We start from the raw sequence: 26441 nt of genomic DNA, 5'->3' as shown, positions 1-26441 counted from the left end.
CCCTGAGTTCACTCAAACTCATGTCCATCGAGACAGTGATGCCATCCAGCCATCTCATCTTCTGTCGTCCCCTTCTCCTCCTGCCCCCAATCCTTTGAGTTATCTGCTCAAAGGTTTCTGTGTCTCAATTTTTTTTCACCAATAACACAGGGATAATAATTGTGTGTCTGCATCATAGGGTGAGTGTGAGGATTAAATGAGTTAATACTTAACTCATTTAAGTGCTTATATGCCAGACATTCTTTTAAGCACTAAATGAGTTAAGTACTTTTAAGTACTTAAATGAGTTAATACTTAACTTAACTCATTTAAGTGCTTAAAAGATTGTCTGGCACATAGCAAATGCTCCTTAGGTTTTGGTTATCCTTGTGGTTGTTGCTATTGTTGTTATGGTGGCTTGAAGCCATGATGGTATATGAATTCCATCCGTGAATAGGAGAGTTTTAAGTTCTTTGGACAAAGTTTGGAGTTGAAAGAAGTGATTGTAAATGAGATAGATAGTTTTAAAGTTTGAGAATAATTAGGGAGATTACTGTGTCATGGAAATCAAGGGAGGAAAGAGCAGCAATTCGGTTGTTAAAGAACTCTTTTCTTTGAATGGTTTTAATTTGGAGTGGTTAGGACAGAAGCCTGATTATGTGAAATTAAGAGGTGGGAAGAATGTAGAGGAAGTGGGTGTAGACGTGTCTATTAATAAGTTTAGAAATGAAAGAGGAGTGGTAGCTTGATAGAATGAAAGATCAATTTAGGGATGTTCTCTCCCAGTGAGAAGTCTGTCACTTCTGAGAAGAGTGTTCGTTCATTCCAAGGCCTGAACTATGCCGTCACTCAGTGTTCACTGCATGGGTGATGATTTATCTCATTTCACCCTCATAACAACACTGCATTATTAGAATCATTTTTGCGGTGAGGAAACCTGGGCAAACACTGAGCCATCCCTCCAGCTTCACTTTGTACCACTTTGAATTTCTTTATGTTCTTGAATAATACCTTCTGACTAAATACCACTTCTCAGTAAATGTTATTTCATTCATTTTTAATGGCCCAGAGATTCATGGAACTCTTTAAGTGATGAGACAATTTAAACCCAGATTTAATTGGCTCCAAGCTGATATACTTTTACTACTCAAGGAATTGATAAGATGGAAATAATGGTGGGGAAAATTGCCAAGGGAGACAAGGATGTGAGTGTCTTGTTGAAATGATAGATGAAATGATATCTGAGCTGAGCAGTTCAGTGTTGGAGGAGGACAATACAAGATGAGAAAATAATGCTTCTGTCCATAACCTATATCAAGAAAGATGCAAATAAAAAACACATGAGAGGTAGTGGGGGACTAGATTGGGAAATGAATGAAAATCTGTTCAGTGACAATAGGGGGAAGTGAAACAGGTTGGAAGGCAGTAGGTTTTTGTTGAAGAGGCTATGTCAGAATTTGAGGTCTGACTAGAAGCTATTTCAGCTCTATAGTGAAGGTGTTATTTAGTGGCTAAGTGGTTTCTGACTCTTTTTGACCCAGTGGACAGAAGAGTTCTCTGTCCTTCACTATCTCCCAAAGTTTGCTCAAACTCATGTCCATTGAGTCAGTGATGCTATACAACCATCACATCCTGTCACCCCCTTCTCCTCCTGTTGTCTATCTTTCCTAGTATCAGGGTCTTTTCCAGTGAGTTAGTTCTTCACATCAGGTGGCCAAAGGATTGGAGCTTCAGCTTCAGCATCTGTCCTTCTAATGAATATTCAGGGTTGATTTCCTTTGGGAATTGACTGGTTTGGTCTCCTTGCTGTCCAAGGGACTCTCAAGAATCTTCTCCAGCACCACAGTTAGAAAGCACTCAGTTCTACAGCACTCAGCCTTCTTTATGTTCCAAGTCTCACATCCATACCAGACTACTGGCAAAACTATAGCTTGGACTATATGGACCTTTGTCAGGGATGTGATGTCTCTGCTTTTTAATAAACTGAAGAGGTTTGTCATAGGTTTCCTTCCAAGGAGCAAGTGTCTTTTAGTTTCATGGCTGCAGTCATGGTCCACAGTGATTTTGGATCCAAGAAAATAAAATCTATCCCTGCTTCCACTTTTTCCTTTTCTATTTGCCATGAAGTAATAGGACCAGCATCAGTCCTTCCAATGAACACCCAGGACTGGTTGGACCTCCTTGCAGTCCAAAGGACTCTCAAGAGTCTTCTCCAACACCACAGTTCAAAAGCATCAATTTTTTGGCACTCAGCTTTCTTCACAGTCCAACTCTCACATCCATACATGACCACTGGAAAAACCATAGCCTTGACTAGATGGACCTTTGTTGGCAAAGTGATGTCTCTGCTTTTGAATATGCCATCTAGGTTATAACTTTCATAACTTTCCTTCAAAGGAGTAAGTGTCTTTTAATTTCATGGCTGCAATCACCATCTGCAGTGATTTTGTAGCCCCCAAAAATAAAGTCTGACACCGTTTCCCCATCTATTTCCCATGAGAGTCAGACTGTGAAGAAAGCTGAGCACCAAAGAATTGGTGCTTTTGAACTGTGGTGTTGGAGAAGATTCTTGAGAGTCCCTTGGACTGCAAGGAGGTCCGACCAGTCCATCCTAAAGGAGAGCAGTCCTAGGTGTTCATTGGAAGGACTGATGCTAAAGCTGAAACTCCAATACTTTGGCCACCTCATGCGAAGAGTTGACTCATTGGAAAAGACCCTGATCCTGGGAGGGATTGGGGGCAGGAGGAGAAGGGGACAGCAGAGGATGAGATGGCTGGATGGCATCACCGACTTGATGGACATGAGTTTGAGTGAACTCCGGGAGTTGGTGATGGACAGGGAGGCCTGGCGTGCTGTGATTCATGGGGTTGCAAAGAGTTGGACACGACTGAGTGACTGAACTGAACTGAACTGAATGGGACTAGATGCCATGATCTTAATTTTTTGAATGTTGAGTTTCAAGCCACCTTTTTTACTCTCCTATTTTACCCTCATCAAGAGGCTCTTGAGTTCCTCTTCACTTTCTGCCATTAGAGTGGTATCATCTGCATATCTGAGGCTGCTGATATTTCTGCTGACAATCTTGATTCCAGCTTGGGATTCATCCAGCCTGACATTTCACATAATGTACTGTGCATAGAAGTTAAATAAACAGAATGACAATATACAGCCTTGTCTTACTCTTTTCCCAATTTTGAACAAGTCAGTTGTTCCATGTCCAGTTCCAGCTGTTTACTGCTTGACCCATGTATAGATTTCTCAGGAGACATGTAAGGTGGTCTGGTATTTCCATCTCTTTAAGAATTTTCCACAATTTTTTGTGATCCACACAGTCAAAGGCTTTAGCATAGTCAGTGAAGATGAAGTAGGTGTTTTTCTGGAATTCTCTTGCTTTTACCAGGATCCTGCAAATGTTGGCAATTTGATCTCTGGTTCCTCTGTCTCTTTGAAGCCCAGCTTGTACATCTGGAAGTTCTTGTTTCACATACTGCCTAAACCTAGCTTGAAGGATTTTGAGCATAACCTTGCTAGCATATGAAATGAGTGCAATTGTACAGTAGTTTAAACATTCTTTGGCATTGCCCTTCATTGGGATTGGAATGAAAACTGAACTTTTCCAGTCCCCTGGCCATTGATGAGTTTTCCAAATTTGCTGACATACTGAGTTTAGCATTTTAAAAGCATCATCTTTTAGGATTTTGAATCTCTCAGGTGGAATTCCATTACTTCCACTAGCTTTGCTTGTAGTAATGCTTCCTAAGGCCCACTTGACTTTACACTCTAGGATGTCTGGCTCTCGGTGAGTGACTACCTAGAACATCATGAAGAGCACCATGGAAAAGTGTAAGAGTTAGGTAAACGTCACGGACATTGAAAGAGGGGAGGTGTGATTGTGATTGTCACATGATTGGAAAGTGTGTTGTTGATTGTTTTCTTCTTAGTCAATGAGAAGGATGGCCTCGGAAAAGTAGTGGCTTCTATTAGAATACCTGTCAAATAATATCAAATTCTGGAAGAATTGAATTTAAAAGGTTGGAAGAGATTAAGATTCTTGACTTTTAAGGCAGGAACATTTATGTTAAAGTACTAGTCCTGACTGTGCTGCGCTTTGTTGCTCAGTCGTGTCCGACTCTTTGTGACCCCATGGACTGTAGCCCATCAAGCTCCTCTGTCCATGGGGATTCTCCAGGCAATAATACTGGAGTGGATTGCCATACCCTCCTCCAGGGGATCTTCCTGACCCAGGGATTGAACCCAGGTTTCCTGCATTGCAGGCAGATTCTTTACTGTTTGAGCGACCAGGGAAGTTCCAGTCCTGACAATTGTTAGCTATGTGACTTGAGCTCCTTTTCCTGCATCATTAAAGTTGGTGAGCCTATTGTATGAAACTTGATGGGGAATAAATGAGGTATAGCATGTAAACGTATAAAGAGTAAATTCTCAGTATTTTCTATGATTTGGGATAGCATTGCATTTTTATGTTTAAGAGTTTAGGTCATGACAGTAAATGTCTTTGACTTGGTATCTTCTCAGCAGTGTACAGTCTACATTTAATAAACTCATCTTTTAATAGGAATCATATTAGTATATATTTAATAAGGATGCTCTGAAAAGAAAAGCATGTGAAATTATTTAGTACAGTGCCTGGTGAAGAAGAGGTACTTAATAAGTGCAAAAATGTTAGCTCTTATTCTTAATAATAAATAAAAGTAATTCATGATACAAGGCAGAATCAAGAATGGTAATTTTATTTGGACTCCTTAGTTTATGTTTCATCAGCCTATAAGCTGGCTTTAACTAAGGTAAGTATTAGAATTCATTTTTTAACACAGCAAAGTTTCTTAATTATCCTTTTGACTTTTAGTTCATTGGAAATCCTGGGATTCAGAAGTGTGGATTAAAAGTAATATCGTCTATAATACATTTTCCTGATGCATTAGAGGTATTATCCCTGGAAGGTGCTATTGATTCAGTGCTTCATACACTGCAGATGTATCCAGATGACCAAGGTTGGTACAACTGAAGTCAGGATTTAGATTTTTATAGGCCTTTAGCTATTAGTTGAACATGTTTAAATTTTTTCTTTTGTTTTGAGATTTAAAACAGTACATTTTCTTTTTTTTTTTCTTTTATTTTTCTAGAAATTCAGTGTCTGGGTTTAAGTCTTATAGGATGTTTGATTACAAAGAAGAATTTATGCATGGGAACTGGGAATCTGCTGGCAAAAATTCTGATTTCCACCCTACAACGATTTAAGGATATTGGTGAAGTACAGATAAAAGTATGTGCATTATCTTGAAGGGAATCGAGATCTTGTACAGATTTCTCTTTCAGAGCAGCTGGTGTAACTCCTGCTTAGCATTAATGGGTATTTTCTAGTTAATTGAAAGCCGTTTATCATTTCATAGTATTTTTATTATAGTAGATGAAGAGAACTGGGTTGAATTTCAAAATATCGTATGTTTCATTAATAAATCTCTCAAATTAGTACGTTTGTCTTTTCTGTGAAAAAGGAGAGCATATGCTAAAGAAATTTCAGCTAGCTGAGCTTTATTTTCTTTGTTGTCGTTCAGTTACTCAGTCATGTCCAAATCTTTGTGACCCCATGGACTTGGGCTGAAGCACACCAGGCTTCCCAGTCCCTCACTATTTGTTGGAGTTTGCCCAAACTCAGGCCCATTGAGTCAGTGATGCCATCCAACCATCTCATCTTCTGTCACCCCCTCTCCTCCTGCCCTCAATCTTTCCCACCATCAGGGTCTTTTCCAATGAGTCAGCTCTTTGCATCAGGTGGTCAAAGTATTGGAGCTTCAGCTTCAGCATCAGTCCTTCCAATGAATATTCAGGGTTGATTTCCTTTAGGATTGACTGGTTTGATCCCCTTCCTGTCCAAGGTACTTTTATTTGCTTAGATTTTAGGTAAATAAAAATTACAATTATTATGAAGTTTGTCATTCCCTTTGTTTTATTTGAGCTGCTTGCTTAGTAATTTTTCCCCTTAATTTTGTTCTTGCAGTGAAACAATATTTTAAATGTTCTTCATTAAGCAAAATTTAAAATGCAATCTATATTAGCTGTCTATGAGGAATCCAAGATATTGGTTTAGGATTAATTCAGGGAAGATGAAGTAAATTGTTTCAGAGTACTTTTATTTTAGTGTTAACAAAACAAGTTTTTTTTTTTTTTTTTTAAGAATTTCTACCTTGGTTGTAGTGTTTTTGGTAATGAAGTTTACAACTTTCATAAACCATACTCAGCAAATATTTTCAAAAATGACAGCATTGGCCAGGAGTGAAAATGTCTTAAGCTCTGATCTTTGCACAAATATTATTAGTAAATGGGAAAATGCATGTAAGATTTTAAATTATAAAGTGCTGAACATATAGCATTCTTAGATTAGAGCCAACAATGGGCTTTATATATCTGCTTTCTGTAATGTGCCTGAAGCTAGGTTGACTAAAGCCAAGACAGAATTGATTATAAGTAATCTGAGGTAAATTATTTTGTGCAGGTATGAAGCTCTCACTCAGTATTTATTCATCTAGGTATAAATTTTAAGATTTTTATGTAGAGATTGTAAGCTGTTAACCAGTGGGCTAAATTTTGCCTGCCAACATACTTTATTTGACCAGTTCGGTGCTTGTAAGTTTTTGAGTTTGAATTGTATGCCTTCTCTGTATGTGTATTGTCTGCTTTGCCGCTGCATTCGTTTGCAGGGACTTCTGCTCTAGAGGTGGGTGGACCACATGCCCCTCAGACTGCTTCTCTTGTCAAATGTTAGGAAGCATTTATAGAAACTTAGCGTCTTAAAAGCTCAAAATAATAATTTTTAACATTTAGATGATCTCATTAATATATTTTGGAAAGATAAACATTTTAAAAGTAAAACTGATCTTTGGTGAATGTACCCAAGGTATAGAATAGGCAAGTCTGAAGTTCATTCTTTCTTTAAAACATCACATAAATAGAGCGTAGACAACATTTTCAGTGGTTCTAAAAAGTAATGGTGTGTCTGATCAGTTCCTTATAAATGATTTGCTAAAAGGATGTAAACCTTAGAGTGTTTTTAGAGCTTTTCTAAAATGTTCTCAAGATGAACACAGTCTAGGAGCTCACATTTGTCTGAGATTAAAATTTCAGAAGATAGCACAAAACATTTTTGGGAGAATTGCTAGGCTCTCTATAGAACCTGATCCGCAGTCTTGTATTAAAGAACTCAAGTCACTGATTTATTTGGGTTTGTGGCACTGCTGACTCTGCTGTCTAATCCTGATTAATATCTGACTTCCAATCTGTAGGTATGGCTTTAGGCAAGGAATCTTTAAAAGCCAAATTTTGGTAAATTAGGTGTTTTAGGTTTTTTTCCTGTTTGGCTAGAGGAGAGTTTAGCATCTTATTCTCTGTGTGCATCTTCTTATTTCTTAGTAATGAGAGAGCAAGGTGTATTTATTACATTGTTTCAAAGTTTACAGCTTTAAAGTACAAGCCCAATAAATGTATCTACTTAGCTAAGTGAACACCTCAAGTTTTAAGTACTGTATACAGTCTCTCTTTTATATCATTTGTTTATTCTTTTTTGTCCATAATTACCTTGTTGTTATTAATTTTGGTCACACTTTCAGGGATTTCAGACAGTCTTGACGATGCTGGAATTGTCAGTGTCTTTTTCCAAGCTACTGGTGCATTACTCCTTTGATTCAGTAATATTCCATCAGTTGTCCTCCAGTATCACGGAGCAAAAGGATCAACAGGTACAATGTTTTTTACCTGTATTATGACTGTTACACATTTCGCTGACTTTAATCCTCATTTTCATTCTTTTTAGTTTCTAAACCTTTGTTGCAAGTGCTTTGCAAAGTTGGCCATTGATAATGAGTTAAAAAGTGTGATGCTGGAGAAAGCATGTGATCAGAATAACAGCATCATGGTTGAATGCCTGCTTCTGTTGGGAGCAGATGCCAATCGAGCAAAAGAAGCAACTTCTTTGATTTGTCAGGTAAATATTCAAAGATTCACTTTTGTCTTTTTTTGTATGCCCCTGCTATTGTATAGCTCTCACCTATATCGTATGATTCTTCATTACAGAATTTATCAGTTTATGGCCCAATTGCTTGTAATTTCTAGTAGGGTTTAGATTCATAGAGTTTTAGAAATAGGGTATTTCTGTAGGTATTATCTTTTAATCATTCCCTTTACATGTTTACCTACTTTGTTGAGATGATAAATAACTTTTAAACGTGTCTCCTACTGAGCATCTCTGTGTGAATCACTCTCCAGGAACACACCACACAGTTATGTTTTGTTTTCGATTCATCTTTTAAGTATTTTCTTTCTGTTTTCAACTTGTCTGTCTAGAAAGTTCTGCCTTCAGGGCTACCACAGGTGGCCTCGTAGCCTGTGCACTGTGCACTTTGGGGCCTGTTCACATTGACAGCCCTTCTATGGGCCATCCTGCAGTACAGTGGCACTGTGGTCTTGCCTTCCTTCTCTCCCTTCCCGTAAGCACTGTGCAAACACATCTATCTAATGCTTCTGCTCTGCCTTCAAAATATAAACCAAATTATTTGTCCTCAATAAAGCTCTTCCCACACTTCCTGACCTCCATACAAAATAAAGATTTACTTGCTGTGTAAATCCATGACAATTTTTGTACACTTTTTTATAGTTTGTGAGTTGTATAAAGGTAGAGATGTACAGTGTTCATCTGTGTATCATTCAGAATATCTAACTCACTGTTGTACATACAGTAGGAATTCAGTTAAGTATCAGAGTATATTACATGTCATTTCCAGTTTGTCTTCACTGTATAAATTTTAGTTTGCAGTAGTATTCAGGTAGCCCTATGTATATTTTCTAAATAATAATATTTCCAACAAAGCAATTATGTAGTGATTTAATATCCCTTATTGACTGGATGAAGCATAGCAGGAATCAAGATTGCCGGGAGAAATATCAATAAACTCAGATATGCAGATGACACCACCCTTATGGCAGAAAGCAAAGAAGAACTAAAAAGCCTTTTGATGAAAGTGAAAAAGGAGAGTGAAAAAATTGGCTTAAAACTCAACATTAAGAAAACTAAGATTATGGCGTCTAGCCCATCACTTCATGGCAAATAGATGGGGAAACAATGGAAACAGTGAGAGACTTTATTTTTTGGGGCTCCAAAATCACTGCAGATGGTGACTGCAGCCATGAAATTAAAAGATGCTTGCTCCTTGGAAGAAAGCTATGATCAACCTAGACAGCATATTAGAAAGCAGAGACATTACTTTGCCAACAAAGGTCTGTCTAGTCAAAGGCATGGTTTTTCTAGTAGTCATGTATAGATGTGAGAGTTGGAGTATAAAGAAAGCTGAGCACCAAAGAATTGATGCATTTGAACTGTGATGTTGGAGAAGACTCTTGAGAGTCCCTTGGACTGCAAGGAGGTCCAACCAGTCCATCCTAAAGGATATCAGTCCTGAATATTCAGTGGAAGGACTGATGCTGAAGCTGAAACTCCAAAACTTTGGCCACCTGATGCGAAGAGCTGACTCATTGGAAAAGACCCTGATGCTGGGAAAGATTGAAGGTGGGAGAGGAAGGGGACAACAGAGGATGAGATGGTTGGATGGCATCACTGACTCAATGGACACAAGTTTGAGTAAGCTCTTGGAGTTGGTAATAGGGAAGCCTGGTGTGCTGCAGTCCATGGGTTGCCAAGAGTTGGACACGACTAAGTGACTGAACTGAACTGAACTCAATATGCATTATTAAATAACCAACAGAGTGCTGTGTTATTCAATAACTTACTTCTAAAGCCTCACTTTATTTAATTTTCTGCTCACCTAAGGGTTCAAATCAATTTGTCAACTGTAAGATTAAGGTAGTACTACTTAGCAATCTACATAAAAAGAAATTGAACCTATAACTCATTTTCATGCACAGTTAAGTTATTCATTAAAACCAAATACATAATCAAATTATTTAAATTTAGCCAAATTTCATCTTAGCAGGCAACATTGAAAATAGTTGCTTCTCTGTTATTAAAAGTAATTGAATCATTTCCTTCAATAATGTAATGTTTTTATTGTATTTCTTTTGTGTGATCTTCAGATCATTGTGTTAATGTTACTTGGATATGCCAGAGAACTGAAAGGGAGCTTCCTCCAGGTCTTTCTTAGAGAAACAACACACCTAAAAGCCCTTAAGTACAGTTACTCTACATTCTGCACAGGGACTGCTTTCTACTTTTCTCTCAATTTATTCAAATCTTTCTGCACAGAAGGCTTTTTATTTTCTTCTTCCCAAGTTCTTTTGAACTTAATGTGCTTATTTATATCTTTTCTTCTTAAAACAAAATCAGATCTTTAAATGTAAAGAATTTATCCTGGTTGTCAGAGATTATTTATATCTAACAAATAGTAAACATTGATTTTTGTGGGTAGACTGTTTGAACACACCTTATTTTGTACAAAGTAGCATAGTAAAGACTTATCCAGGTACCAATGTTGCATTATTAAGGGTGGAGTTAATCTTATTAGGCTTTGGGAGGATTAATATTGGGTATGAAAATGCATGAATAGAGACATGAAAATAAGATTTATCAGGTCATGGTGGGAAGAGCAAGTATAATGAATTCTGAATAAAAATAATAGCAAGCTCTTCTGTGGTATTCATTGCCACCTGGGCCCTGCTCTGAGTCCTTTACTTAATCCTGACAACAACCTTAGGAGTACTCCTAGTATTTATCTTATTAGGCATGTGAGGAAGTAACTTGCCTGAGGAGTAACTATAGCCTCCCTTGTGCCTACTTTAATCTCTTGTTTACATAACAGATTCATGATAGTGGTGGTGGTAGGGGAGAGGATTGTACATTCATTCTTGAATGCTAGCTTAAAGTACTTGGCTTTGATTGTGAGCTGCATTATTTACAAATTAGAGTATGAGAGAAAATATGGGAAAAGATAGAAAGTTGCACTTTGATTATATATATTTGAATTGTCCCCATTTAAAATACAGAACTGTGTATGAAAGTGTTGACCTCTTAGTCATGTTCAACTCTTTGAGACCCCATGGACTGTAGCCCTCCAGGGTTACATGGAATTCTCCAGACAAGAATACTGGAGTGGGTTTCCATTTCCTTCTCCAGGGGATCTTCCTGATCTAGGGCTCGAACCTTGGTCTCTGACATTGCAGGCAGATTCTTTTACTGTTTGAGCACCAGGGTATCTGAGCAGTATTTTTTTTTTTCCCTCTCATGAATTATTTTCCTAGTTTTATTTTATTTCTTCTATCTGGTATAAAAGACAAATATTTCTCTCTTCATGTCACCATAGGTTACCTGGGTTCGATCCCTGGGTTAGGAAGATCCCCTGGAGAAAGGAAAGGCGACCTACCCACTCCAGTATTCTGGCCTGGAGAATTCAATGGACTGTATAGTCCATGGGGTCGCAAAGAATTGGATACAACTAAGTGACTTTCACTTTCACTTTTCATGTCACCATATGTCAGAAATCATCTTGGATAGTTTGGGTCCCCCAAGGAGAATTCTGCTATAAAAATGTATTGAGCATCTTCTCTGTGGAAAGCACAGTGCTAGATAATTAGTAAAGAATATAAAAGGTATTTTATATATATAATAATATATATATTATATATATATATAAACTGCTTCAAGGTAGTTTCAAAGTGTCTCTTGGGAGTTAAGGGAGTAAAACATAAATCACCTTAATAGAAGGTAGGCAATAAATACCATAATTTAGAGATAAAACTTTGCGGGACTCCAAGAGAAGGCATTTGTGATGAGTTTTTTGGGCCTCTCCTTCCCTCCGTTCTTCCCTTCCTTCCTTCCTTTCAAATTTCCTGTGGGCCCTTACTGGATTTTTTGTTATTTTTCAGTCACTAAGTTGTGTCTGACTCTGCGACCCCATGGACTGTAGCCAGCCAGACTCCTGCGGATTTTAGTAGTTTGCTAAATTAAATATATTCTGTAGGCATTGTGCTAGGTTACAGAGGTACAAATTGAATTGCAGTAGCATCCATGCCTTTCATTCTAGTAATCAAACAGATAAACATGTCTGGTTCAGTGTGCTAAGTGCTGTGTTAAACAAAATGGGATGGACTCCCGAGGAGGAAGCGTGTGCAGCCTGGGAGGTTATAGCAAGGACTTAGTGCAAGAGACTTTAAAGCTATTCCTTCAAGAATGATTTTTTTTTTTTTTTTTTTCTGGAAGAAGAACAAAATTAGACATTGGAGGCAATAGAAATAGCATAAATGAGGTTTGAAAAATTGCATGTTGTTTTATGAGGGAGTGTCCTGGAGCAGAAAGGTTTTAGAAGATTTTAAAATAGTACAATGACTTGATTATATCTAGACTAGAAAAGTACTATAGTGGTTCTCGGGAGAACAGACTGAAGATGGGGGTGTTCCTTAAAGGCTGGTGGGCATTTAGCTGGTTCCATCAAACTAGAGCACCATCCCCTCAAACTTCTTGGACACATGTTCAGTTCAGTTCAGTCACTCAGTCGTGTCTGACTCTTGGTGACCCCATGGACTGCAGCTTGCAAGGCTTCCCTGTCCAGCACTAAGTCCCGGAGTTTGCTCAAACTCATGTACATTGAGTTGGTTATGCCATCCAAGTATCTCATCCTTTGTCATCCCCATCTCTTCCCGCCTTAAATCGTTCCCAGCATCAGGGTCTTTTCAAATGAGTCAGTTCTTTGCATCAGGTGGCCAAAGTATTGGAGTTTCAGCTTCAGCATCACTCCTTCCAATGAGTATTCAGGACTGATTTCCTTTAGGATTGACCCGTTGGATCTCCTTGCAGTACAGGGGACTTTCAAGAGTCTTCTCCAACATCACAGTTCAAAAGCATCAATTCTTTGGCATTCAGCTTTCTTTATAGTCCAACTCTCATATCCATACATGACTGCTGGAAAAACCACAGCTTTGACTAGATGGACCTTTGTTGGTAAAGTAATGTCTCTGCTTTTTAGTATGCTGTCTAGGTTGGTCATAGCTTTTCTTCCAAGGAGCAAGCATTTTTAAATTTCATGGCTGCAGTCACCATCTACAGTAATTATGGAGCCCCCAAATGTGTTTGGACACACGTTAATTCTGAAGAATTCAGGAATTTCCCTCAACCAACTTTTCCCCTGACCTGGTACCCTGAATATTAAGATCTTTCCTTTTATTTATTTAGACTTTTAATGATATATTTCATTTAATCAATATTTTCAAAATATTATTAAATGAGTTTGTGATATATCCAAAATATTCAACATGTGATCAGTATAAGGATTATTAATGAGATATTTTATATTTTAAAATACCAGGCCTTCAAACCTGTGTTTGAAGTATTTTACTCACTGGAGTAAAATATTCCAGTGAGTATTTTACTCTTACAGCTCATTTGACACTTACAGCAAATTTCAAGTTGCTTAATAGACCACATTGGGCTTCCTTGGTGGCTCAGACTGTAAAGAATCTGCCTGCGGTGTGGGAGACCTGGGTTCGATCCCTGGTTTGGGAAGATCCTCTGGAGAAGAGCATGGCAATCCACTCCAGTATTCTTGCTGGAGAATTCGCATGGACAGGGAAGCCTGGAGGGCTACAGTCTATGGGGTCACAAAGAGTCTGACACAACTGAGTGACTAGGCACACATAGACCACATTGGATGGTGCCAGTCTCTAGGTCCCACCACTGGCTTCTCTTGTAGTTAGAGGGATGGGAAGAGACAGGTTTTGGCTCACAGGAACCATCACCTCTGATTAATCTCTGCTCCTTCCTTAAAAAAAAAAAAAATCACTTTTTTAACTAATTTTTATTTTTTTAAACTTTATTATAGAAAATTTTAAACATACACCAAAGTGGAAGGAGTAGTGTAATCAATCCCTACGAATCTATCAGTTATCTTCAACAATTATCAATACATGTCTAATTTTATCTTGTCTGTATCATTCTCATGTCCCTTCTCCATGTTTTTTTTTAATATGGTAGATTCTTTTTAGTTATTTAAGTACTATAGCAATATGTACAGTCAATACCAAACTCCCTAATTATCCCTCCTCCCTAGGTAACTGTAAATTTATTCTCTAAGTCTATGAGTCTGTTTCTGTTTTGTAAATAAGTTCATTTGTATTATTTTTTGGGGATTCTGCATATAATGATATTAGACAATATTTCTCTTTCTCTGTCCAACTTCCTTCAGTCTCTATGACAGTCTCTAGATCCATTCATGTTACTGCAAATGGCATTATTTTGTTCTTTTTAATGGCTGAGTAATATTCCAATGTATATATGTACCACAGCTTCTTTATCCACTTTTCTGTTGATTGACATTTACGTTGCTTCCATGTCTTGACTACTGTAAACAGTGCTGCAATGAACTTTGGGGTGCATATATCCTTTTGGACCATGTTTTTCTCTGGGTTTATGCCTAGGAGTGGGATTGCAGGATCATATGTTAGCTCTATTTTTAGTTTTTTAAGGAACCTCTATACTATTTTCCACAGTGCCTGTACCAATTTACATTCCCACCAACAGTGTAAGAGGGTTCCCTTCTCTCCATACTCTCTCCAGCATTTATTGTTTGTGGATTAAAAAAATACATATATATTTACTTATGTATTTATTTTTGGCCACCTTTTTTGCTGCACATAGGCTTTCTCTAGTTGCAGCAAGTGGTGGCTACTCTCTGGTTGTGGTGTGTGGACTTATTGTAGTGGTGGCTTCTTTTGTTGCAGAGCATGAGCTCTAGGGCATGTAGGCTTTAGTAGTTGGGGTGCATGGGCTTAGTTGCAAGGCATGTGGAATCTTCTGGACCAGGGATCAAACCCACGTCCCTTACCTTGGCAGGTGAATTCCTAACCACTGAACCCTTAACCACCATGGAAGTCATCTTCTGTGGATTTTTTGATGATAGCCATTCTGGCTGTTGTGAGGTGATACCTCATTGTAGTTTTGCTTTGCATTTCTATATTAGTTTAACATACTGAACATCTTTTCATGTATCTCTTGACTGTCTGTATGTTTTCATTGGAGAAATGTCTATTTAGGTCTTCTGCCCATTTTTCTAAAATTTACAAAAACAGCTCATGAAGCTTAATATCATCAAAACAAACCACTCAGTTAAAAAATAGGCAGAAAACCTAAATAGATATATATTTCTTTTTTAAATCATTAATATTAGGTTGTGAAAGGACCACAAGCTTTGGAATCTGCAGATGTGATTTCAAATCCAAGTGTGTTATTAAGTAGCTCTAAGATTTTGGACAAATCACATATTTTTCCTAAATATTCATCTATAAAATGGGAGTAATACTTTTTATGGCATAGAGTTTTAAAAAAATAGTTGGAGATCATGTGTTTACAGAAGGTAGCACAGTACCTCACATCCTAATTTTGTTACTTATGATTTCATTCTTGTAGTTGATAACGTTAGATTCCATTGCCTTTCAGAAGCTTTAGCTGGGGTTGGGCTAGTGTGCTGTGCTGCAGGTTGCTAAGGCTTCTCTCTGCTTACTGTGGTCACTCTAGTTTTTGCAGCAGTTACCATATTAACCCACCTTGAGGACATGCTCTGAAAACATAACTTTCAGGGTAAGGTAGAAAACTGAGAGACAACATATATCTTTGTAGAAATTAAAATTCTTGTCCCGGAAATCCAGTGAATGATGACTGTCCTTTGCATGTGACATTGGTGAATTTAATAATATTTATACACATACTTAGTTATTCTATGTCACAAATGAAGGGAAGGCATTTGCCAAGTAAATGAAGTAGCATTTGCTATGTTAAGGTATCAGTTTCCCAGATATGGTCCAATAAGCAAACAAGTCCAGAAAGTGTGAGAAATGTGTAAATTGATGGAGCCTCAGGTATTTTGACTTCAACCCTATGAGTTTTACTTCGTATCATGTTGTCTTTTTCATGGTAATGGGCTCTCACATGGCAGATTTAATTTATGCTGCTCTGATACTTATGATGCTAATCTTACTTTATTTTCCTAATTTACTTCAAGAATGAGTTTTGCCTTATTTTGTTTGATTCTAAATTTAAAGACCAGAAATCGAAGAAGAACTATAAAGCCTCTTGATGAAAGTGAAAAAGGAGAGTGAAAAAGCTGGCTTAAAAGTCAACTTTCAAAAAACTAAGATCATGGTAACCAGTCTCATCACTTCATGGCAAATAGATGGGGAAACAATGGAAACAGTGACAGACTTTCTTTTCTTGGGCTCCAAGATCACCACAGATGGTGATTGCAGCCATGAAATTAAAAGGTGCTTGCTCCTTGGAAGAAAAGCTATAACCAACCTAGACAACATATTAAAAAGCAGAGACATTACTTTACCAACAAAGGTCCATAAAGTCAAAGCTGTGGTCTTTCCAGTAGTCATGTATGGATGTGAGAATTGGACCATAAAGAAAGCTCAGCGCTGAAGAATTGCTGCTTTTGATCTGTGGTGTTGGAGAAGATTCTTGAGAGACCCTTGGACAGCACAGAGATCAAACTAGTCAATCCTAAAGGAAATCAGTCCTGAATATTCATTGGAAGGACTGATGCTAAAGCTGCAGTACTCTGGCTACCTGAGTGAAGAACTGATTCATTGGAAAAGACCCTGATGCTGGGAAAAATTGTAGACAGTGGAGAAGGGGTTGACAGAGGATGAGATGGTTGGATGGCAACACCAGCTCAATGTACATGAATTTGAGCAAGCTCCGGGAGTTGGTGATGGACAGGGAAGCCTGGCGTCAATGGGGTCGCACAGAGTCAGACACAACTGAGCAACTGAACTGAAAATTTAATGATGTAGGGGAAAGTCACACAAAGTTTGATTACCAGGATTATAAAGGAAACATGATTAAAAAAATATATATATGCTTACCTTCTCTTTTTCTTTAATAGGTATGTGAGAAAGCAAGCAGTCCCAAACTGGTAGAATTGTTACTGAATAGTGGATCTCGTGAGCAGGATGTTCGGAAAGCTCTGACAATCAGCATTGGGAAAGGCAACAGCCAAATAATCAGCTTACTCTTGAGGAGGCTTGCCCTGGATCTGGCCAATAATAGCATCTGTCTTGGAGGATTTTGTATGGGAAAAATTGACCCTTCCTGGCTTGGTCCTTTATTTCCAGATAAGACATCTTATTTAAGAAAAGAGACAAGTAAGGATTTCCAAGCAACTTTTATAGAAGGCTTAAATTTAGTAGTATTTTTAAAAATAACTATTCTTTTAGTTTTCATTCCATTTGGTGCAACTTAAGTCAAAAATATTGTGAAGGCTTGGCTTTTTTTTTTTTGATCATGAAATGCTTGAAATTGACATTATATTTAAGTTTCTTATGACCCAGCAAATTCGTATTTTATAAAGATAAATCATAACTGAGATCTTTCTGTGAGGTTACTTTTCTTTGTTAAGTATTTTAGTTTTTATTATAAAATAATCTATGTGCCTTTAAAAATAGAAAAACTTAATATAAGGAAGAAAATAACAGTAACTTACCTGTTTTACCTATAGGTAATCAATGTAGATTATTTTTTTCTGTGAACTTGCTATACACTTGCATATGAATTAAAATATATGTATAGAAATATACATATGTATTTTGCATTTTCAAGTTAGTATACTTTGCATTTTACTTAAGGATGTGTTTTCTAGTTAATATAGGTCTTGTATGTAGTAAGTATGTTAATTATCATTAGTATCTATACTAGTGCATTTCAAATAGAAAAATTTGGTTATAAATTATGTTGATAAGCATAAATGGAAACAGACATGTCACATATTATTGATATAAATTCAAATTGTCCTTTTGGAAGGAAAATTTGGCAATATACGTTAGTGTTATGGGGCTTCCCTAGTGGCTCAGATGGTAAAGAATCCACCTGCAATGCAGAAGACCCAAGTTTGAGTCCTGAATTGAGTCCCTGGAGAAGAAAATGGTTACCTACTCCAGTATTCTTGCCTGGAGAATTCCATGGATGGAGGGGGTGGCATCACAGACTTAATGGACATGAGTTTGAGCAAACTATAGGACATAGTGAAGGACAGGGAAGTGTGGCGTGCTGCAGTTCAAGGGGTCACAAAAAGTCTGACATGACCTAGTGACTGAACAACATTAATGTTTTAAATGTACGTCCGAGTACTTTAATAAAGTACAAGTAATTTTTTTTTAAATTGACATTTTAGGAATCAGTGAACTAAAATGCACCGGAATGGGTGAATTTAATTCAGATAACCATTATACCTACTACTGTGGGCAAGAATCCCTAGAAGAAACAGAGTAGCCCTCAAAGTCAATGAAAGTCCAAAATGCAGTACTTGGGTGCAATTTCAAAAATGACAGAATGATCTCTGTTCATTTCCGAGGCAAACCATTCAGTTTCAGTCCAGTTTCTCAGTAGTGCCTGACTCTTTGCGACCCCGTGGACTGCAGCACGCCAGGCCTCCCTGTCCATCACCAACTCCCGGAGTTTACTCAAACTCATGTCCATGTGTCAGCGATGCCATCAACCATCTCATCCTCTGTCCCCTTTTCCTCCCACCTTCAATCTTTCCCCAAATCAGGGTCCTTTCCAGCAAGTCAGTTTTACACATCAGGTGTTCAAAGTATTGGAGCTTTAGCTTCAGCTTCAGCTTACAATGAATATTCAGGAGTGATTTCCTTGAGGATGGACTGGTTGGATCTCTTTGCTGTCCAGACCATTCAATAGCACGGTAATCACAGTAATCACAGCAAATCATTCAGTATCACAGTAATCCAAGTCTATGTCCCAAACACCAATGCAGAAGAAGCTAAAGTTGAATGGTTCTATGAAAACCTACAAGACCTTCTAGAACTAACACCAAAAAAAGATATCTTTTTCATCATAGGGGAATGGAATGCTTAAAAGTAGGAAGTCAAGAGATACCTGGAGTAACAGGCAAGTTTAGTGTTGTAGTACAAAATGAAGCAGGGCAAAGGCTAACAGAGGCTTGCCAAGAGAACATACGGGTCATAGCAGACTCCTGTTCCAACAGCACAAGAGATGACTCTACACATGGACATCACCAGATGGTCAATACTGAAATCTGACTGATAATACTCTTTGCAGCTAAAGGTGGAAAAGCTCTATATTATCAGGAAAAACAAGACTGAGAACTGACTGTGGCTCATATGTTGAACTCCTTATTGCCAAACTTGAACCTAAATTGAAGAAAGAGGGGAAACCACTAGGCCATTCAGATATGACCTAGATCAAATACCTTACAGTTATACAGTGGAAGTGACAAATAGATTCAAAGGATAAGATCTGATAAACAGAGTGCCTGAAGAAGTACGCACAGATTTGTAACATTTTACAGGAGGTAGTGATCAAAACTATCCTCAAGAAAAAGAAATACAACAATGATTGTCTGAGAAGGCCTTACAAACAGCTGTGAAAAGAAGAGAAGTGAAAGGCAAAGGAGACAAAGAAAGATATATCCATGTGAATGTAGAGTTCCAAAGACTAGCAAAAAGAGATAAGAAAGCCTTCCTCCATGATCAGTGCAAAGAAATGAGGAAAACAACAGAATGGGAACGACTAAGAGATCTCTTCAAGAAAATTAGAGATACCAAGGGAACATTTCATGCAAAAATGGGCACAATAAACGACAGAAATGGTATTGACCTACAGAAGCAGAAGATATTAAGAAGAGGTGGCAAGAATACACAGAAGAGCTAGGGGAAAAAAAAAAAAAAGATCTTAATGACCCAGATAACCACAATGGTGTGATCACTCACCTAGAGCCAGACATCTTGGAGTGCAAAGTCAAGTGGGCCTTAAAAAGCATCACTATGAACAAAACTAGTGGAGGTGATGGAATTCCCGCTGAACTATTTCAAATCCTAAAAGATGATGTGAAAGTGCTTCACTCAATATGCCATCAAGTTTGGAAAACTCAGCAGTGGCCACAGGACTGAAAAAGGTCAGTTTTCTTTCCAATCCCAAAGAAGGGCAATGCCAAAGAATGTTCCAGCTGCTGCGCAATTGCACTCATTTCACCTGCTAGCAATGTAGCAGGTGAAATTCTCCAAGCTAGACTTCAAAAGTACATGAACAGAGAACTTCCAGATGTGCAAGCTGGATTTAGAAAAGGCAGAGGTACCAGAGATCAAATTGCCAGCATCCATTGGATCATAAAAACACAAGAGAATTCCAGAAAAACATCTACTTCTGCATCATTGAATACATGAAAGCCTTTGACTGTGTGGATGACAACAAACTGTGGAAAATTCTTCAAGAGATGGGAATACCAGACCACCTTACCTGCCTCCTGGAAATCTGTATTCAGGTGAAGAATCAACAGTTAGAATTGGAAATGGAACAATGGACTAGTTCCAAATTGGGAAAGGAGTATGTCAAGGCTGTATATTGTCACCCTGCTTATTTAACTTATATGCAGAGTACATCATGTGAAATTCCAGGCTTGTTGAAGCACAATGCTGGAATCAAGATCACCAGAAGAAATATCCATACCCTCAGATACAGAGATGACACCACCTTTATGGCAGAAAGCAAAGAGAAACTAAAGAGCCTCTTGATGAAGGTGAAAAAGGAGAGTGAAAAAGCTGGCTTAGTACTCAGCATTCAGAATACAAAGATCATGGCATCCAGTTCCATCACTTCACAGCAAAAAATGGCAAAACAGTGGAAATAGTGACAGACTTTATTTTCTTGGGCTCCAAGATCACTGCAGATGGTGACTGCAGCCATGAAATTAAAAGATGCTTGTTCCTTGGAAGAAAAGCTGTGATAAAGCTAGACAGAATATTAAATAAGAAGCAGAGACATTACTTTCCAACAGAAGTCTGTTAGTCAAAGCTATGGTTTTTCCAGTAGTCATGGATGTGAGATTTGGACCATAAAGAAGGCTGTGTCAAAGAACCGATGCTCTTGAACTGTGTTGTTGGAGAAGACTCTTGAGTGCAAGGAGATCAAACCGGTCAATCCTAAAGGAAATCAGTCTTGAATATTCACTGGAAGGACTGATTATGAAGGTCAAATACTTTGCCCACCTGGAGCGAAAAGGTGACTCATTAGAAAAGCCCCTGTTGCTGTGAAAGACTGGGCAGGAGGAGAAGGGGACGACAGAGGATGAGATGGTTGAATGGCATCACCGACTCAATGGACAGGAATTTGAGCAAGGTCCGGGAGGTGGTGAAGGTAGGGAAGACTGGCCTGCTGCGGTCCATGGAGTTGCAAAGAGAGGGACATGGCTGAGTGACTGAACAACAACAAATGTACTTTTTTAATCAAATAATGTAGTGCTAAAAATCCATGATACAGCATTCTTAAAATGTTCAAGGATGCACATTAAATATTGTTCATAATGACAAAAAATATTTCCCAAAGAAACTATTCAAATTAATAATAAATTGATATATTTATACAGTGTAATGCTCTGCAATCACTGAGAGAAAAGCACCTTGCAAATCCAAATGTCCAGAGATAGAATGTATTCTTAAGGGGAAAAACAAGCAGAGAATAGCGTTTTTTTTTTTGTTTTTTTTTTAATTAATAGTAGTGGTGAAAACACAGTTGGGATATTGTAGCCATAAATTTTGAATATGAGAATAGTATGTCCGGAAAAAAAAATCCAGAAATGGATTCTCTGATTGCCTTTGGGGACCTTGGGAACTAATGAGAGATGATTAGATTCCATGTTTTGTCACTTCAGCCAGTCTCATGCCAACAACCTGCTTAACTTTAATCTTTGTTTTCTAATGGTAAGGAATTGAGGACCCTTTGAAGATATGAAGGGAGATTTACATTCAGTGTATTCTTTTGGTTCTGTATGAAATTTTTTGCAAGTACTGACGAATCTTTCCTAATATTTCAGGGCATAGCCTTAAGTTTTTTGACAGCTGGTCTGAGTAAAAAACATTTTGAATTCAAAGCTTTAAAGTATTTTCCAGGTAGTACTTGACTGAATTTTGTACACATGTTGTAATGTGAGCCATAAGAGTAATATTTGAAGAAAATTTCCAGGATATATTTAGGATAATGAGAACTGTGTCAACTTATTTATTCATTATAGCACTTAATATAAAATTCAGTAAAATAGCAAGTTAATTTTGAAATTTTATCAGATTTCTTAGTAGAATGAATCACTTTTCAAATAGTTTATAAAAATAAGAATATCATTTATTATCTTCTGTGTCCTAAGAGAAGGAAATGGCAACCCACTCCAGTGTTCTTGCCTAGAGAATCCCAGGGACGGGGAAGCCTGGTGAGCTGCCGTCTATGGGGTCACACAGAGTCGGACACGACTGAAGCGACTTAGTAGCAGCAGCAGTGTCCTAAGTATTATTCTAAAAACTTTATGTGCATCATTTTCTTTAACTTTTTCTGTAAACCTGTGCTGTGTGTACTGTTGTCTTCACTTCCCAATTAGGACACTGACACTCAGGCAGCTTGTACAACTGGCAAGTAACTTGAACACAGGCCTGTCAGGCTTCAAAGTCCAGGCCCCTTCATGAGTCAAGTTAGTTTTATAATGGTTCAGTTTCGTCACCTACATGAAAGCTTTGTGTAAATTTTTATGACTTTTAAAAAATTTAAGTTTATTACCTGCTACTTTATACAATGTTATGGTTGTAAAGTCGGAGAAGGCAATGGCACCCCACTCCAGTACTCTTGCCTGGAAAATCCCATGGACGGAGGAGCCTGGTAGGCTACAGTCCATGGGGTCGCTAAGAGTCGGACAAGACTGAGCGACTTCACTTTCACTTTTCACTTTCATGCATTGGAGAAGGAAATGGCAACCCACTCCAGTGTTCTTGCCTGGAGAATCCCAGGGACGGGGGAGCCTGGTGGGCTGTCTATGGGGTCGCACAGAGTCGGACACGACTGAAGCGACTTAGTGGCAGCAGCATAGTTGTAAAGTGACTTGAAAGTAAGAATAAAAATTTCTCTTAAAAGTATGAAACTATATAAGGAACTTTGATATGTTTATATTTGTGTAATTACTGATTTCTAAGAAGCTGTTGATATATCTTTATTTTTAGATATAGGATCCACCCTGGCAAGGATGGTGCTCAGATATCAGATGAAAAGTTCTGTGGAGGAAGAAGCTGGCTCAGGCAGCAATGGGAATTTTTCTGAAGAAATGGTTGATAAATTTGATGAATGGACCTTCGTTCCTGAGTCTTACGTTGACAGTGTGTTTGGTCAAAGTGATGACCTGGATAGTGAAGGTGACTCTTTCAAAACAATTGTTCCCTTTATGCTCTAATATATATATATATACACACACTCTGGCATGGAACAATGGAAACTGAGACAAAAACCTGATTTACTTCATTTAGAAAAACTTGAGGAAAACTCTATTCACTACTTAATGCTTACTGTTTCTTAACCATTAGTTGAGGCAATGAAGAAAATATATCTCTGCACTTTTTAAGTGTTATTGTACTCCCCCAAATCAGTGAATGGTGGCTATTGCAGTGAAAACACTGCCTCAGACTTGAATTGGATTTCATATCCCATCACTGCCTAGAACCTTTTGTGGTTTGTGTAAACCTGTTACCCTCATTAAAGGCAGTGTTGCTAACCTTCCAGGATTATTTATAGGAATTTGGAAAAATGTATGTGAAGTGTCTGAGAGAGTGCTTGCGAATAGGAAGTATATTATAACTATTTTTATGTTTATTAGAATTAAAAATAATATTTTAATAACTCATGAGATGAAAAATTGACATGGTGAGCTATTAATGGCAGTGATTAATGCTGACATTTAACATAATGCAGTTTGGTAAAATTGGGGTGAGGTGATTTTTTAAAAATATTATGATTAGTATGATTGAAAACTTTGGGTCATAGAATAAGTGTATCTGAGAAGGCGATAAGTAAGGATTATTCCAAAAATTTCATGTCTCAAGTATTTTTAGAAACTAACTTTATTGAGACATAATTAGCATACAGTAAAATATGCACATTTTAAGTGTATGTTTTCATTTATATATCCATGTACTCATCACCACTGTTAAGTTATGCAACATTTCTGTCATCCGAATAAGTCCCTTTATATGCCTCTTCACAAAAAACCTGCCCCCTACTGCTGGTCTGCTATCTGTCACAGTATACTAAATTAGTATTTTCTCAACTTTCATATAAATGGGATATCTATTTATCTCTGGCTGTTTTCTGAAGTGGTTATACCATGTTATACTCCCATCAGCAATATATGAAAATTCTAGCTTCTCTAAATGTTCATCACACTATAGCATTTAGTATTGTATGTCAGTTTAACTTTAGCCATTTTATTGAGGGTGTAGTCCTAGCACATTTGGGCTTAATTTTCATTTCCCTGGAAACTACTGATATTGAGATTATTTTCATGTTCTTATTGACCATTCATATATTTTCTTTGCAAAGTGTCTGTTCAGATCATTGTTAATTTTTTATTGTGTTATTGTCTTATTATGTTATTATAAGAGTTCTTTATATATTCTTAACAGAAGTCCTTTGACAGATATATGAATATTTTCTATCAGTTATAGCTTGTCTTTTTTATTTTATTGATATTTTTCAAAGAGCAAAATTGTTAAATTTTAAAAAGTGCAGTGTTTCAGTTTTTTCTTTTTTGATTTGTGTTGTTTTTATATCATTTAAGATATCTTTTCCTATCTCAAATGTGTGAATATTTTCTCCTGTGTTTTCTTATAGAAGTATGAAAATCTTAGCTTTTACCTTTAGGTCTATAATCCATTTTAAGTTAATTTTGGTATATAGTATTAGTGAAGAATTGACGTTTACTTTTTTCCACATAGATATTCAGTTGTTTTAACATAATTTGTTGAATATACTTTATTTCCTTGTTGAGTTAGTGGCATGTTTGTCTAATTTAATTGACCATATAGATGTTGTTCTATTTTTGCATTCTTTATGCTGTGCAATTGATTTAGATCATTATTCAAAGCCATACTCTCTTGACTACTTTAGCTTAATAGGAGGTCTTGAAATCTGGTAGTATAAGTTCTCTGGTGGTATTCTTTTTGAAAATTGTTCTTATTATACTAGTTTTTTTGCATTTCCATATATTACATTTTGAATCAATTAATTTTATGCTGGGATTTTTATTAGAATTAAATCTACATTTAATATAAAATTAATGTATAAATACTATATTATTGTTATATAATACAGAATTAGCATCAATAAAAATTGCTTTAGATTAAATCTATAAATAAACGAGAGAACTGATATTTTAATGAGCCTTCTGAGATATAAATGTAGTATTTATTTCTGTTTATTTGTATTTAAATTTCTCCCTCCAGTGTTTTGTATTACATGTTTTTTGATGCTATTGTAAATAGTATTGTTTTTAAATTCATTTCCAATAATTCATTCACTGCTGGTTTACAGAAATGTGGTTGATTTCTTCATACATTAATGTATTATATGGCCTTGCAAAACTCATGAGTTCTAACAGCTTTTTGTTGACTGCATAGATTTTTTTCTATGTTCACAATAATGACATTTGCTAAAAAAGATTTATTTCTTCCATTCTAATCTGTCTTTTAAAATGTTTCCATGTCCTGTTGCACTGGCTAGCATCTTTAGTATTATGTTGAATAGAAGTGGTAAGAGTAGGCATTGTTCCCTGGTTTCCAAACTTAGAGGGAAGGCATTCAGTGTCTCATTATTAAGTATGATGTTATCATTTTGGTTTTGTTTTTTTTTTTAATAGATACTCTTCATCAAGTTGAGGAAAATTTCTAGTAATAATTTGCTGAGACTTTTTATCATAATGGGTGCTGGAAAATGCTTTTCTACATCTGTTGCAATGGGCATATTTTCTCCCTGTATTCTGTTATTTAGTTTATTACCATGATTTTCTCATGTTAAAACAAATGTGTTTTTCTGGGATACATCTCACTTGGTTATGGTGTATTTTTCTTTTAAAATATTATTTGATTTTCTAAAATTTCATTAAGGATATAGCGTCTGTGAAAGATATTGGTCTGTAGTTTTGTTTCCTTGTAACTATGAGAGTAATGCTAGCTTCTTGAAATGAATTGAAAATTGCTCCTGACTCCACTGTTTTCTGAAAGGTTTTTTATAGGAGAGGTCTAATTTTTGAATGTTTAGTAGAATTCATTAGTAAAGCCTTGTATGTTAGGAATATATTTTTGGTGCGGAGGGGGAATATTTTTAATTATAAAAGTAATCAATTTATGGTTCTTTTGATTTTCTATTATTTCTTTTGTCAGTTTTTATAATTTGAAACTTTCAAGAAATCTGTCCTCTTTATATGTTATCAGTTTGTTTAATGATATTTATAATAATTCTCTTCTTATCCTGTTAATGCTTATATGATCATTACTGATATCTGATCTTTAATTCTTGACATTGATAGTTTTTGTCTTTCTTTTTTTCCCTTTTTCAGTCTCACTTAAGATTTATCAATTTTATTGATCTTTTTCAAAGAATCAGGTTTTTGCTTCAT

The 26441-nt window shown here is 36.8% G+C and overlaps 1 protein-coding gene across 5 annotated transcripts in view; it reads left to right on the top strand.

Annotated features, from left to right (window-relative positions):
• LRRK2 (leucine rich repeat kinase 2) overlaps positions 1-26441 on the top strand; it is a 205011-nt gene that overhangs the window by 56750 nt on the left and 121820 nt on the right. For all 5 annotated transcript variants that reach the window (XM_019960788.2, XM_019960787.2, XM_070789266.1 and 2 more), the window contains 6 exons: positions 4844-4988; positions 5121-5260; positions 7602-7730; positions 7805-7975; positions 16872-17130; positions 22999-23187. In XM_019960788.2, the coding sequence (XP_019816347.2) occupies positions 4844-4988; positions 5121-5260; positions 7602-7730; positions 7805-7975; positions 16872-17130; positions 22999-23187 (1033 nt within the window). The remainder of the gene's footprint in view (positions 1-4843; positions 4989-5120; positions 5261-7601; positions 7731-7804; positions 7976-16871; positions 17131-22998; positions 23188-26441) is intronic.

Source organism: Bos indicus, chromosome 5, assembly GCF_029378745.1.
Source record: "Bos indicus isolate NIAB-ARS_2022 breed Sahiwal x Tharparkar chromosome 5, NIAB-ARS_B.indTharparkar_mat_pri_1.0, whole genome shotgun sequence".
Taxonomy (NCBI): Eukaryota; Metazoa; Chordata; class Mammalia; order Artiodactyla; family Bovidae; genus Bos; species Bos indicus.
This window is presented reverse-complemented; position numbering and strand designations above follow the sequence as displayed.